Consider the following 13034-nt stretch of genomic DNA (forward strand, 5'->3'; position numbering starts at 1 on the left):
ATGTATGCGCGTGGGTGTGTACGAATGTGCGTGTTCACATCGGTGAACAGTACGTGCATGTGGGGAGCAGCATTGGAGTGGTTAGCCCGTTACGCTACGAACCTGGTGACCCGAGTTCGATTCCTGCTCACGGCCAACACCAGTGATCATTATCTGAACCCGTCCTGGGCCTCCCCTAGGTTGACTTAGCCTCAAATGCGTACCTGGTGCGGTGTGTAAACATCGCCACTGGGGTGACAAAGGCGGTCGGGTGTAGTGCTGGATACCCACTCCATCGTGTACAGTTCTGGCCTTCATAGGTGCTCGCTAACAGCACTTGCTCCAACAGTCTGTTAAGGTTATACGGGGATATTTGCCTTTGTATGTGCGTGTTAGCATAAGTGTGTTAGTGTGTGGGGAGTCGTGTGTGGGGGAGTGGTGGCGCAGCAGTTAGCGCGCTACGCTACGAACCCGACAACGTTAGTTCGATTTCCGCTCACGATCAATAACAGGGGCAAATATTTGAACCGGTCCTGGGCGTCCGCTAGGTGGACTCAGAATTAAAAGTGTTATCTGGTGTGGTTGTGTAAAAACATCGCCACTAGGGAGACAAAGGCGGCCGCGCGTGGTGCTGACCACCCAGCCTTCATTTCACAGACTGTTGGGGCGAGCGATAACAGCACTTGCCCCAACAGTCTGCCAAAGCAAAACGGGATAATATGCGTCTTTGTGTTAGCATGTATGCAAAATCACACTGTATAATTAATGTACCATGGTATTGCATTATTCATATTTCAGTGATCTATTCACTACTGCATATAACCTGGGCTCAATTTCCCGCTGTAATATGTCCTGGGTCGTTGGTAAGCTGGCGATGGTGCAGATGTTGTGTGCCTGGCACTGAACCGGAGAGACACGGCTGAATGTGTCACGCACGCCCCAGTGGCGAGATGTTAACTACCTCGCCTGGTATACAGGAGATCGTGGGTTCGATGCGGACCCTGACGCCTGCTGTATAGTTGGAGTTTGCGTGTCACTCTCCCCGTTGTCGCGTGGATTTTTTTTCCGGGTTCTCCGGTTATTCCCTCCACAGTTAGAATCAGCATCACGCGTTCAGAGTAATTGGCTGCTGTAAATTTCTACCGGATAAGCCACTTCGTTGAGCTGTCATTTGTGGCCAGGTCGCTTCTGAAGAAGAGCTTACACAGCTCAGTAGGCCTTACCCCGTAAAATAAAATAAAAATGTGTTTAATATTTGTGAATAGTTTAATAAAGCCCAGCAGAGCACACGCTTCCACACTGTATTCCTATATGGAGGCTCCAACTCGCACTCTCACAGGGCCAGTAATCACAGCCAATCATCCGACAGAGTTGAAGAGTCAAAGCGAAGTGTTTCTCCGGGTGCGGCGGGCCTCGACCAGTCGTGGAAATTCCACATTCCTATGCTGCGAGCCAAACTCTCATAGGACAACCAACTGTTGACTTGTATGGACAAAGCGGCGGCTCATGTTATTAAGCCCGGAGGTGGAGGGACGCTTCACCATCATGGGCCGAGTTGCATCCCTCCGAGACCACGGCATCGCCCAGCTGCCAGGCGGGGCGATGATGAGAGTGAATAAATTAAATTCAAGGCGTTTAACAAACGCAAATCGCCTGCCACTGACTTCGTGGGAGGGGGGGGGGGGCAGAGAAGCCCTGGGCACTCGGGGGGGGGGAGGCTAGAGGTGGGGGTGGGTGGGGAGGTTAGAGGAGGCGTGCGTGACACATTCCTGCAAAGTGTTCCTTTTGGCAATTACGCGCGTACACTAACAGGGCCAGCGTTTTCACGAATATATTTACCCGGGAACGCCTCGGCATCAGGTGTTTGGCCGGGTCCCTTAAATACTCCGCTTGCAACTGAGTAGCGCCGTGGCCACCGTCGACTCGGCGTGGGCATCCTTCAGTGGTCCGTTCAATGAGTAAGCGGCACGTTGTGGGAAGCCGACCGGCCACCGCTCGACTGCTGTGGGACATCCGCTGCGGCTCGTTTGAAACGAGGAGACACTCGGAGCAGCAACGTCCACGCGCGACTTATCTGCACTGCGTCGGCCAGCGGACCAGAGGCGCGCGGAGGAAATCCCAAATGGCACGGATGAGGGAGTAAACGCTGAAAATCGCCCCACTCGCTGTACCGCCACCTCCTGGCCACCTTGATGATCTCTGAGTGATCCCCCCCACCTATTCCATAAGCCTGGACCACCACACATCCAGTGCTAAAAAAAACCTCTCCCATTCTAGCATCACCACGTTGACGACATGACAGCATCACGACGTTCAGCACGTCCTCCTCGACGGGAACACTTTGCGAATGTGTACACGGGAACGATCCGTTTATAGATGCCCCATTAAACGAATAATTGGAGACTGTACAGATGAAAGAACGTTTGATTTCGATGCCGCTACGCCTCTCCCGCTAATTTCAATCCCCGCAGTACATCTGTTAACAAGCTTCTCTCGTGGAGACGTGAAGCCGCCGCTCTTTTAACTTGTGCAAAAAAAAGTCAGAGGGTCGATGTAAAAACCAACGGGGCGATCTATACATTGATTACCATGCGTGCCTGTTGCAAAGTACGTTTGATAATAGCATGGAGCGTGTTGCTAATATTAATGCTCATTCAACTCTGGTGTTACAGCTGGCGGAGGACTTCATCCCGCGGTGGATTAACCACGGCCGGCAATGTTAATGCTGACGATGAGCCGAGGTTGAATGGGGTCGCGTCGTCATCTTTGTTATGATCTTTCCCAGCCGTTGAAACCCTCCAGCGGGGTGGTGACTCGAGCCGGGCTACCGTGGCCGCATGGAACCCCCGCGCCAACCACGTCCCAACAATTGAGAGAGGGCACCGTGCGCCGGACTGGCTTGTGGGGCTTGCGTTCAGCACAACCCACGGCTCGTCTCGTGTTTTCTTCAAGTTAATTTAAACTCCAGAGACCAGGGATGAGTCTCATGAGGGATCCCTCCCCCTCGCGTCTGTGTTTATGTATACCAATAAAATAACTTGCGGTGGGGCTGTAATTTTCTACTTTTTGGCAAAATGTAGAGCCTGATGCCGGCAGGCAATGGTCCACTCTCTTGCCAATGACGCCACGGGGATCGTTAACGTCCCACTCTGAGCGAAGCAGACGGCGCGTAATCGTAATTATTTTAGGGTTAGTTGCAACTGCGGCAATAACCAGGGAGGCCCCTTGGATTCGAACCGCGAAACCTCTGTAACCGCAAGGCCACGTCACCGTGCGTTTACTTGTCTTGGGCACGGGGTTGTGGAGCTGTGTGTCGCTGTGCGCGTTGCGAGAGGGCTGTGAGTGTGACGCGTCACACGCAGGAGCCATCACATCCACGCGAGATTCCTCAGTCGCCATGTGGAGACTCTTCTCACACCCGCACGAAAGCCAAAGATCCCCCGTGTACCCTTAACAGGCTGATGGGGCAAGTGCTGTCAGCCAGCAGCACCTAAGGCCGGCACGACACACGAGGCCATTAGGTGGCCAGCAACACGCCCGGCCGCCCTTGTCTCCCTCGTGCTGATGTGTAAACATTTGATGCCCATTCTAGATTTAAATCTTTCGTGACTGCTAGGATCCATACTCTTTGGTTCTATTGGGTAAAGTCACGTAGGTGAAAATAAAATAACAAAAAATCACGACGTCGTGATTTTTTTGTTATTTTATTTTCACCTACGTGACTTTACCCAATAGAACCAAAGAGTATTTGATGCCCAGTCGACCTAAGGGAGGCCCAGAGCCGGTTCAGGTAATCGTCACCGGTGTTGGTCGTGAGCAGGAATCGAACCTAGGTAGGCGGGTGCATAGCGCAGCACGCTAACCACCGCGCCCCCACTCCCCACACATGAATACGCTGACATACACATACATTCAAACGCACACGCACACAGACACTGAAGCACACAAACTCACCCTTTCTCGCTGTAACGCCACTAAAGGGTCTCTTTCACTAAGCCGCATTTACAGCCTGTCAGGACGTGAGGCCATTCTGGGAATGTCTTGCACCGCCAATTTTCAATGCAAACGCCTCTGCCACATCCCAGAGGCGTTTGCAAGCGTAATAACCTGATGCGTCTTCGACGTGCGACTGCTAACTTTCACAGAGATAGGTTGCATCTGTGGAGACTTCCATTTTCTCTGTTCTAAATCACCGATTGGTCTGTGTGAACACGGATGTGTTTTTTTTTATTAAATGGTGCGAAAGCAAAAATATCGTAAATTTAGCGTTTGCTTTTTCATATTCACATTCGCAGGTGGCAACTTTGAAAAGTCATGCTTCTGTTTTTGGCCCTCGCAAAGCCTTCTGATACGCCTCACTTTAGCACGAGGTATCTTGTGGGGAGGAGGGATAGAGCATAGGCATTAAGGTTCTATCCTCACAATTGTTCATCTTCATAGAAGATAGTTCACGTCATTGGTGGAAGCGCTCGAATCGTATTCAATTGGGATGCCAATGGGCGATTGTCACGACGAGAGCGATACCCCGAGACTGCAGACAGATCGTCCCAACACTTGGCTTGGCATCTGCATCGAGCTTGAACTTTATTTTAATCGTGAAAAAGGTGGCTGCCGCTGTTACCTCCTTGTTTGCGCGGGATTTGTCCACGCCCTCTGATTTCCTTCCAAATGAAAACCAAAGCTCACGAAAGTAAATAACCCAAACTTCCCCAATAGGACGCATAAGACCCTCCGGTAAGAGAGGGCTCAGCGAAGAGTTTGGAGGTTTCGAATCCACACATCGGTTGACGACTCCTCTCACCAAATCGTTCAGGGATGGTCAAATGAGCTCCGCGTTGTGGCGAACTGAAGAAGCTGCTATAATTATATACTGGCCTCCCAGCATAGCAATTTGGAATTTCCACGATTGAATCTGGAATGCCAGTGGAAATGCTCACCTGCCCAATGCTTCTTTGTGTAGGCTGACACTTTAACCATTAATGCTGGACATTGATATGAGGTGGAATTATGTAATCATACAGCTTGCTTGCGTAACGACGTATATTTGGTCACTAGAGCGTCTCGCGCGAGTCATTGACAGAAAGTGGAATTGTGTGTGTGAAACCCTCTCTCAGACACGAGTGTATGTTATGGCATGGAAGGGGACTCTAGGGGGCAGGGTCCCAGGTGGCTGTCAGGGAGAGACAGTATAGGATGTGACAGTATGGAGGAACCCGGGTGGGGACGTGACGAGAAGGACAGGTGGAGTGAGGTCCCAAAGCTTTCTGGGAAGATCTCGGAGGGGGCGGGGCCGAGGAGGAAGGAAGGTCCCGCTCAAGGGATAACAAGATGATCCGGAGAGCCGAGGGGGGCTGTCTTCTGGGAATCAACTCGCCGTCTACTTCTCTTCGGTCTCTGGGCTTCGGGGCTTGTTAGTCGTGGACCAAGCAGGATGTTAACGGACCTGGTCCGGTTATATAGTTACCTGTGGTGGTCACCACTAGATGGTATCCCGTTGTAGGGTTAGGTAGTGGACCAGAGTACAGAGTTAGCTACGTTGTACGTTAAGTAGTTCGCCCTGTTGGGGTTGTGAAATAAATGTGTTGCCTCCAAGAACAAGTGTGTGTCTCAGTAAAACCACTACACTTGTATTGGTTCAATGCTGCTGAAATTAAGCACTCTCAGCAGGCTGTGCAAGTGTAGCGTCGGTGTCAGGCATTGTATATAGCATTGTTATGCACACTTACCTGAAGTAGCACACATGTGTCCATAGGGTTTGGCAACCCGGGATGAGCCGGGCCGTTTGGACACTAGGCTCTCCCAACCCCAAGAGAGGGGTTGGGGGAGATATTCCAGAGCCCCCTAGAGAGTTCCAGAAGGGGGGCGTGGCCAGGGGCGGAGAGACGAGTCCGGCAGTCTTCGTCAAGCTGAAGAAAGAAGACCAGCTAGGCGAAGGCCACTGGAAACCACCAGACCCGCCGTCCATCTAAGGGCCGGGGCTGTAGTGGGCCAGTGGTCGACCCTGGGAACCCCCTGACCCGCCGTCCATCTAAGGGCCGGGGCTGTAGTGGGCCAGTGGTCGACCCTGGGAACCCCCTGACCCGACGTCCATCTAAGGGCCGGGGCTGTAGTGGGCCAGTGGTCGACCCTGGGAACCCCCTGACCCGCCGTCCATCTAAGGGCCGGGGCTGTAGTGGGCCAGTGGTCGACCCTGGGAACCCCCGGACCCGCCGTCCTTCTAAGGGCCGGTGCTGTAGTGGGCCAGTGGTCGGAACCCGAGGACCTTGGCTGGGTCGGGTCAGATAGCCTCCCCCTAGGTCGCCTTAGCCAGAGGAACGCGAGTGCAGTCCGAGTGTTTAGGACATGCTAGCCCGGAGGCTATACCTCCTTGGGTATCGAGTAGAGGGGCCGCTACCCCTCTCTGTTAGGGACCCGTGCATTCCGCAGTTGTATTGAATAAACGTGTGCCTCAAGCGCTTCGTCTCCGGTCTCCCTGGGAGCCACTACACAAGCGATAGGTTGTGTTTATACATTATTTTTTATGTGCAGAGACAGATATTAAGGACAGATATCTGCTTATTGATATTGTTTATATATTACACAATAATGCAATGATAATTTTAAGCCACGTGTTTTTATTTTGCATTGAACCCATGTCGTAAAGAGAGGGTTCTTGTCTATTACATTTGGCCGTTCACCAACATCGATTCAAGAAAGCCTGACTGTGCTGATGAAACACCGTATGTTGAAACTGGTTCAGACTTTGCTTGTATTGGGTTAATGCTACTGAAATTATGCACTCCCTTGAGACTGTGGGCCCACTGGGTTGTGTAATAAAAACACAGTACATCTCTTTTTTTTGCTACGTAGAGACGGTCATGTGGAGGAGTATTGTCTGTCGATCTATTTTCTTGCTTATGTTCTCCACAAAGACGCTAATGATCCTGCTGCGTTACAATGAATTATGGCACTTTACTCCACTGTGGGGTTTGTGAAAGAAAAACAACGGAGAATGCTTCGTCAAATTGGAGCAGCTGGCAGCTATCCAAACCCAATTGGGTTCATATTCTTGGATCTTTAGGTAAAGTCACGGAGATAGAAAATAAAAAAAAATTGAAAATAATAAAAGCAAAAATCCACGACGTTTCGATCGCAACACAAGCGGTCTTCATCAGGCGGAGAGAAACGAGGGATTCCATCAAAACCTCAACGGTGAGTGCGTGACGGCATTGAGCTGGTACCGTTAACAACTTGGGGTTTTAATCCAGGCTTCAACCGCCCGTGGTTAAACCGGGTTTTGCAGTGCTCGGCCCGGCCAACCATGGTGCCTGCACAAAACTGACTTGTAATATTAAATTTGGTTTTTCACTTATTCTTTTGCCAAGATTCCAACCCTGAGGATTTAAGAATTTCGTTTTAAATACAGTACCATGCGACAAACACTCTTTGCTGGGCACACCCAACAAAGGGGTGTGAGTAACAGGATTTTAGAAGTGGTTCGATAACTTTGTATATTCTTGGGGCCCATTCTTTGACATGTCAGAATGACAATGTGGGATTTTTATTGATTTATTTCTTGGCATGGTGCGGGGTTAAGGTGGCAGTGACAGCAAGATGTACCATACAGTAGAGCAGTGCTTCTTCACCTTTACTGCAGCTTTGCACCCCTCTGGTTCTCCATCGTAAAACAAGTGAATAAATACGTAGGTTTGATGAAACAAAGTAATTTGTACTTACGTCCCCGCGCTTAATTTGTGTTTTGCATGATTTACCTTAAAAAAAATCTGCCCATGTCTCGCTACCCCCAGAAAGGGAATCACGCACCCCCAGTGGGTGCGTGCACTACAGGTTAAGGACAACTGCAGTCGATCATGACAGTCACTAAATCATGACTTAAATAATTTGTTTTTTCTTGCACATTATTGCATAACATTATGTTTTAGATGTTGTGATATGTTTCAAATCAAATCAAGTTCAAATCAAGTGTGATATGTTTGTTTTTGTGTTTTAAATGTGTTTACTATACGAAATTGTCCTAAATAAACATACAAAGAGACAAAAAGAAATATCCCACGGTAAAAAGTCACTGCATCTACTGTACCGCACTTACCATTCCAATCTCAAAGACCCTGCACGGAGTGATGCACGCACTATGCTCTTGTTTCTACAACGTGTTTGACGATCACCGGACAGATGCAGCCTTTAGAGCGGTGCTCCAGGGAACGCCGAATTACACAAGGCACTTTTCGCCGGATCACGCTGTTAAATACTTTGTTTTTTTCACCGTAGTTATTAGTCATGAAAAACATATATACGTGCAGCATTTTCATCGTTTAAGTTGTATGCATGTAGTGTATAATGTACAGTTTATAATATTTGACACTGAAATCAAGCGTAGCTACTCGTTTTGCATCATGCACATGGTGTCGATCACCGGACCGGGTCACGGCCTATGGAGCGACGTGGCCCGGGACCGCTGGATAATGTTGGAAAGCAGCCGGATAACCGCGCTGTGCCGGATAATCGGTGATCGACTGTACTCTCTTCCCACTCTGTTCCCTCGGCTATGCTCCGCCGTCTTTTCACGAAGCCCTCCACGACCCGATGGATTGATGGCCTCTGCGCAAATCCACAAATCACGTTGGGTAATGACGCAAACGCCAACGTCATAAGCCTTTGATTGTGACCAGTGGGGTTCGTGCCAGGGTTGCAAGATGCTGGGCTCAGCATTTTTTAGATGAGCATCCGTGGAACCTTTGAGCGACGACCAATGGTTGATGGCACGAATCTATAAACAGCCCAGTGAAACGTCTCAACGCGTTCACTCACAAACACCGAAACGATCGAGCGGTACGTTTGTAAAATATCTTGGGTTTTATTTTTGTAATGTTTGTTTACGAAACAACAACAACAAAACGAACAAAAGAACACGTCTTTAAGATGAAGTTAAGAGAGGAATGTGCGTGAATGGTGCAGGGTTGCCGTGTGCGTGTGAAGTACTAACGAGTGCACCCAGTTTGTGATATGCCTGCAGACGGGAAAGCAGGCGTTCGCAAACAGCTGCGCTCTGCCTGCGCCCGGCTAGAGCAATGTCACGATGGGATCTAACATCATCGTCAAAGATACCTTTTGGAGGCAAAAATTACTTGCAGCCTTAAAAAAACACGCATAAAGCAAATGCCTGCGGAGATTTTTTTGTACAAAATGTAATTTTATAGAGGGATCGACTTTAGATTCGTAGTCACGGGCTGACATCAGTGAAGCGTTTGCTATTTGAACCAGTGACCAAATCTTCCCACAACTGATATGGCATAGGGGAGGCCTTCATCCACTCGTGGATTGAGGAAGGGCTGCACGTTAGTTGGAATGTAGTTGCTGTACGCACACATGCACGGCATTGTTTATTTTGTGAATGTTTATTTGTTTTTTTTAATGTTACATTACAGTGCTCTTGTTTCGCAACTCCTCAGTTGTTTTCGATTCAAAAGCCCGAGCTGGCCACACTTCCTTGCCTACATTCCGTCGGCTTTTAGAGGGGGGCATCTAGGCAAGAGGGCAGAGTGGAATCCCCTGGGGCCTACCTTAATCCTTCTATAATTATTCAAAAAATGCCCCAACAAATAAAGACTGCTCATGTTTATGTAGGTTCTAATGTTAAATACGTGTTTGCTAAATGCCTTGACACCCTTGCAAACGAGATATTCCATCTCAAGGGACGAGGTGACCTATGAATGAAAATATAACTGCCAGAGACAAAGATGCACCATGTAACTGCAAGGCGTTTAAATGTAAAAATAAAAAAAAATACTTCACACAATCTATACACAGGGATAGAAATGGAGCAGTTACATAAATTAGTATCAGGTCTTTATATACAAAATGTGTATTTACACTGGGGTAGCAGTTACTATTGCGGGAGAAGGGAAAGTTGCAGAGAGAGAGGAACTCAGATGATAAATCATCGGAGATGTCAGACTTCTTCTCTAGTTAAGTGCAAACATTAAATCTCAGCCGTGTATAGTGGAATGCGGCTACGGAGAGCTCTATCGTTAGGTCTAAGTACATACCAACTACCGTGTATGGTTACATTGAGTTGGATCAGTCACATAATTATTGATACAAAGCCTATAGAACGTTTCGTTAAAAAAGGTCGAAAATGTCATCGATGACGTTGCGACATTGATGCAGTAGTCGTGGTGTCACTGTGGTGGTTGTGTAGATGTAGTGGTGGTGTCACTGGTGGTAGTGAGGTGGGGTAGGTGTGGCGTTACTCTGGTGGTGGTTGTGTAGGTGTGGTCGTGGTTGTGTCGGTGTGGTCGTGTAGGTGTGGTGGTGGTTGTGTAGATGTACTGCTGGTTGTGTAGGTGTGGTGTCATGGTGACAGTGGTGGGTGAGGCGGTTGAGGTGGTGCTGTAATCATGGTCTTAATGCCACTATGGTGTTAACGTGATGCAAGTGGTGTCTGCGAGTTTTTATTGTGGAGTAAATATTGTCTGTAACGTGTGATCTTCACTCCCATCATTATGATCATCGTCATTATCAACATCGTGGTATCATCACCATAGTCATTTTTATCATCATGTCATTGCCATGTTATATTCATCATCATTGTATTATCGTTATCATGACTGTTATTTTTCTTCGATTATCACGATGTAGTGGTGTGTTTCAATACATTGGCGTGGTGGTGGTCATTATCATAGTGCCACTGTCAGGTGTCATGATTTTATCATCACCATCATGATTAAATACCTGTGTTATCATCATGGTCCCATTTGTCATCTGCATCTTTATCAATGTCACCATGATAATCGTGTGATCATCACTGGCTTAATTGTGTCTTCATCACTATCACCTTTGTCAATCACAATGGTGTCATCATCATCACTCACCACCACAATTACGATGACCACCACCAGCACCCCCACCACCACCGTGATGACCATCACACCTCGTTACCATCGTTGCCCGCGTCGTCGTCACCGTCGTCGTCGGGGCAGTGTCGGTGGCAGGCGCACGTGCGCACCACCATGACGTCCCTGAGGGTCACGCGGTCGCCCGCGCACCGCATGCGCACGGCCCGTGTCAGCGTGCGGTGCGGGGTGCAGCAGCGGCCGTCCGAGCAGCCGCCGCAGTAGCGCGGGCGGTAGCGGCGCAGCGAGGTGCATGCGGCCCCGCCGGGCCCCGCCGGGTCCCGCAGACGCACGGGCGACGGTGCGCGGAAAGTGCGAGTGCAGCGCTTGCTCGGCTGTTCGTGGGGAAGGGGTGAAAAAAAAAACAGAATATTTATCTTGACCGGAGGAGGAATCCGATGAGCTGTGAAGCGCTTTCTCACATGTTTAGTAGGGACGGGTCGGAACGTTACAACAACAAACAATACACAAACACGATAGGAGTGCAAAGTATTGGAAATGTAAACACATCACTTGAAGAAGTATTCAAATAAAAACTCAACTATTTTTTTTATCTTACCAGGTAAAGCCCACTGGGCTATTACCTTATTTTTCAGAAGCGACTTGGCCACAAATGATAGCTCAACAAAGTCGCTTATCACGTGGATATTTATAGCAGAAAAATAATGAAAATAATCTAAACGCACGTTGCAGAATGTGGAGGGAAAAAACGGAGGACCCGGGGAAAAAAATCCACGCGACCACGGGGAGAGAGACACGAAAACTCCTGACCTCCTCTATACCAGTCAAGCAAGACAACATCATGCCACCGTGGCACCCCTGAAATAAATGATAAAAGTTCGAATTTTACATACATACCCTTAACTGAGAATACGTTTTTCTACTTTTTTATGGCAACAAAACAGATGTTAAGTTGTTAAAACACCAAACTGAAACCTTTTACAAGGAATCATGTTTGCATTAACTACAATACTTGTGGTCAAAATGCAAACAAAAAACATACTCTGATAATATAAATTGAAACCTTTTAGGTTTCAGTTTGGTGTTTTAACAACTTAACACAGCTGTTTTGTTGCCAGATAACAGGGGAAAAACCTATTCTCATATTTTGCTACTGGCAAAGGAGGTCCCTTGATGCAGATGGTCAACCCGAGCTCTCATTACTCTGATAGTGGCATTGTCTTTGTGCTGTTCGCCTTTTGGCGTCCTCTGGTGAACACCGTTTGAGACGAGGCTCAAAATAAAGCTGTCTCTGGTGTGGACCAATCAGTTTCAAAGACAATGCATATATTATCAGAGTATGTTTTTTGTTTGCATTTTGACCACAAGAATTGTGGTTAATGCAGACATGATTCCTTATAACAGGTTCCAGTTTATTATACGGCTTACCAAAAATACATAAAGTTGATACACCTCTTCGTTCCATAGTCTCTACTATCAGCTCCCCCACCTACAAACTAGCTCGTTTTTTGTCTGAAATCCTGCGTCCTTTCACTGGAAAGACCACCTCTGCGGTACAAAATTCTACTCACCTGGTATCGACAATCAAGGGTATTTCCCTGTCCCCAGACGACCTGCTTGTCAGTTTTGATGTAGTTTCCTTATTCACCAAGGTTCCTGTACCTGACACCATTGCAATCATTGAAGACTTGGTTCATCAAGGACTAAATACTGAGGTACCCCCCCTGGTGAGACACTGTTTAACCAATACATACTTCACTTGGAATGGAACTTTCTACAAACAAACTGAGGGCACCCCAATGGGCTCCCCCCTTTCTCCAGTTATAGCTAACATTTTCATGGAGAAATTTGAGACTGACGCCATCCAGACTGCCACTCTGCGCCCAACCTTATGGAAGAGGTACGTGGATGACACTTTTGTCATCTGGCCACATGGCCGGCCTGCTCTAGACCAATTCTTCGACCACATCAATTCCATACACCCAGCCATCAGATTTACCATGGAAGTCGAAATAGATGGCAAGATACCTTTTTTGGATGTCCTAATTAAAAAGAGACCTGATGGTTCAATGAGCCACTCTGTCTACAGGAAAGCTACCCATACGGATGCTTATCTGAAACCGGATTCCCACCACCAACCATCACAGAAGAATTCTCTCATCAAGACTCTGTATCATAGAGCCCAATGCATATCCGACCAGG

General features: G+C 48.2%; 1 protein-coding gene across 2 annotated transcripts in view; it reads right to left on the minus strand.

The window, feature by feature from the left end:
* Positions 1-8813: 8813 nt before the first annotated feature.
* LOC116941498 (uncharacterized) overlaps positions 8814-13034 on the minus strand; it is a 28775-nt gene continuing 24554 nt past the window's right edge. For both annotated transcript variants that reach the window (XM_076066670.1, XM_032952621.2), the window contains exon 7: positions 8814-11206. In XM_076066670.1, coding sequence (XP_075922785.1) covers positions 10904-11206 — 303 coding nt within the window. In that variant the 3' untranslated portion in view covers positions 8814-10903. The remainder of the gene's footprint in view (positions 11207-13034) is intronic.

This window comes from Petromyzon marinus, chromosome 12, assembly GCF_048934315.1.
Source record: "Petromyzon marinus isolate PM22_M1 ecotype Great Lakes invasive population chromosome 12, UKy_Petmar_22M1.pri1.0, whole genome shotgun sequence".
NCBI lineage: Eukaryota > Metazoa > Chordata > Hyperoartia > Petromyzontiformes > Petromyzontidae > Petromyzon > Petromyzon marinus.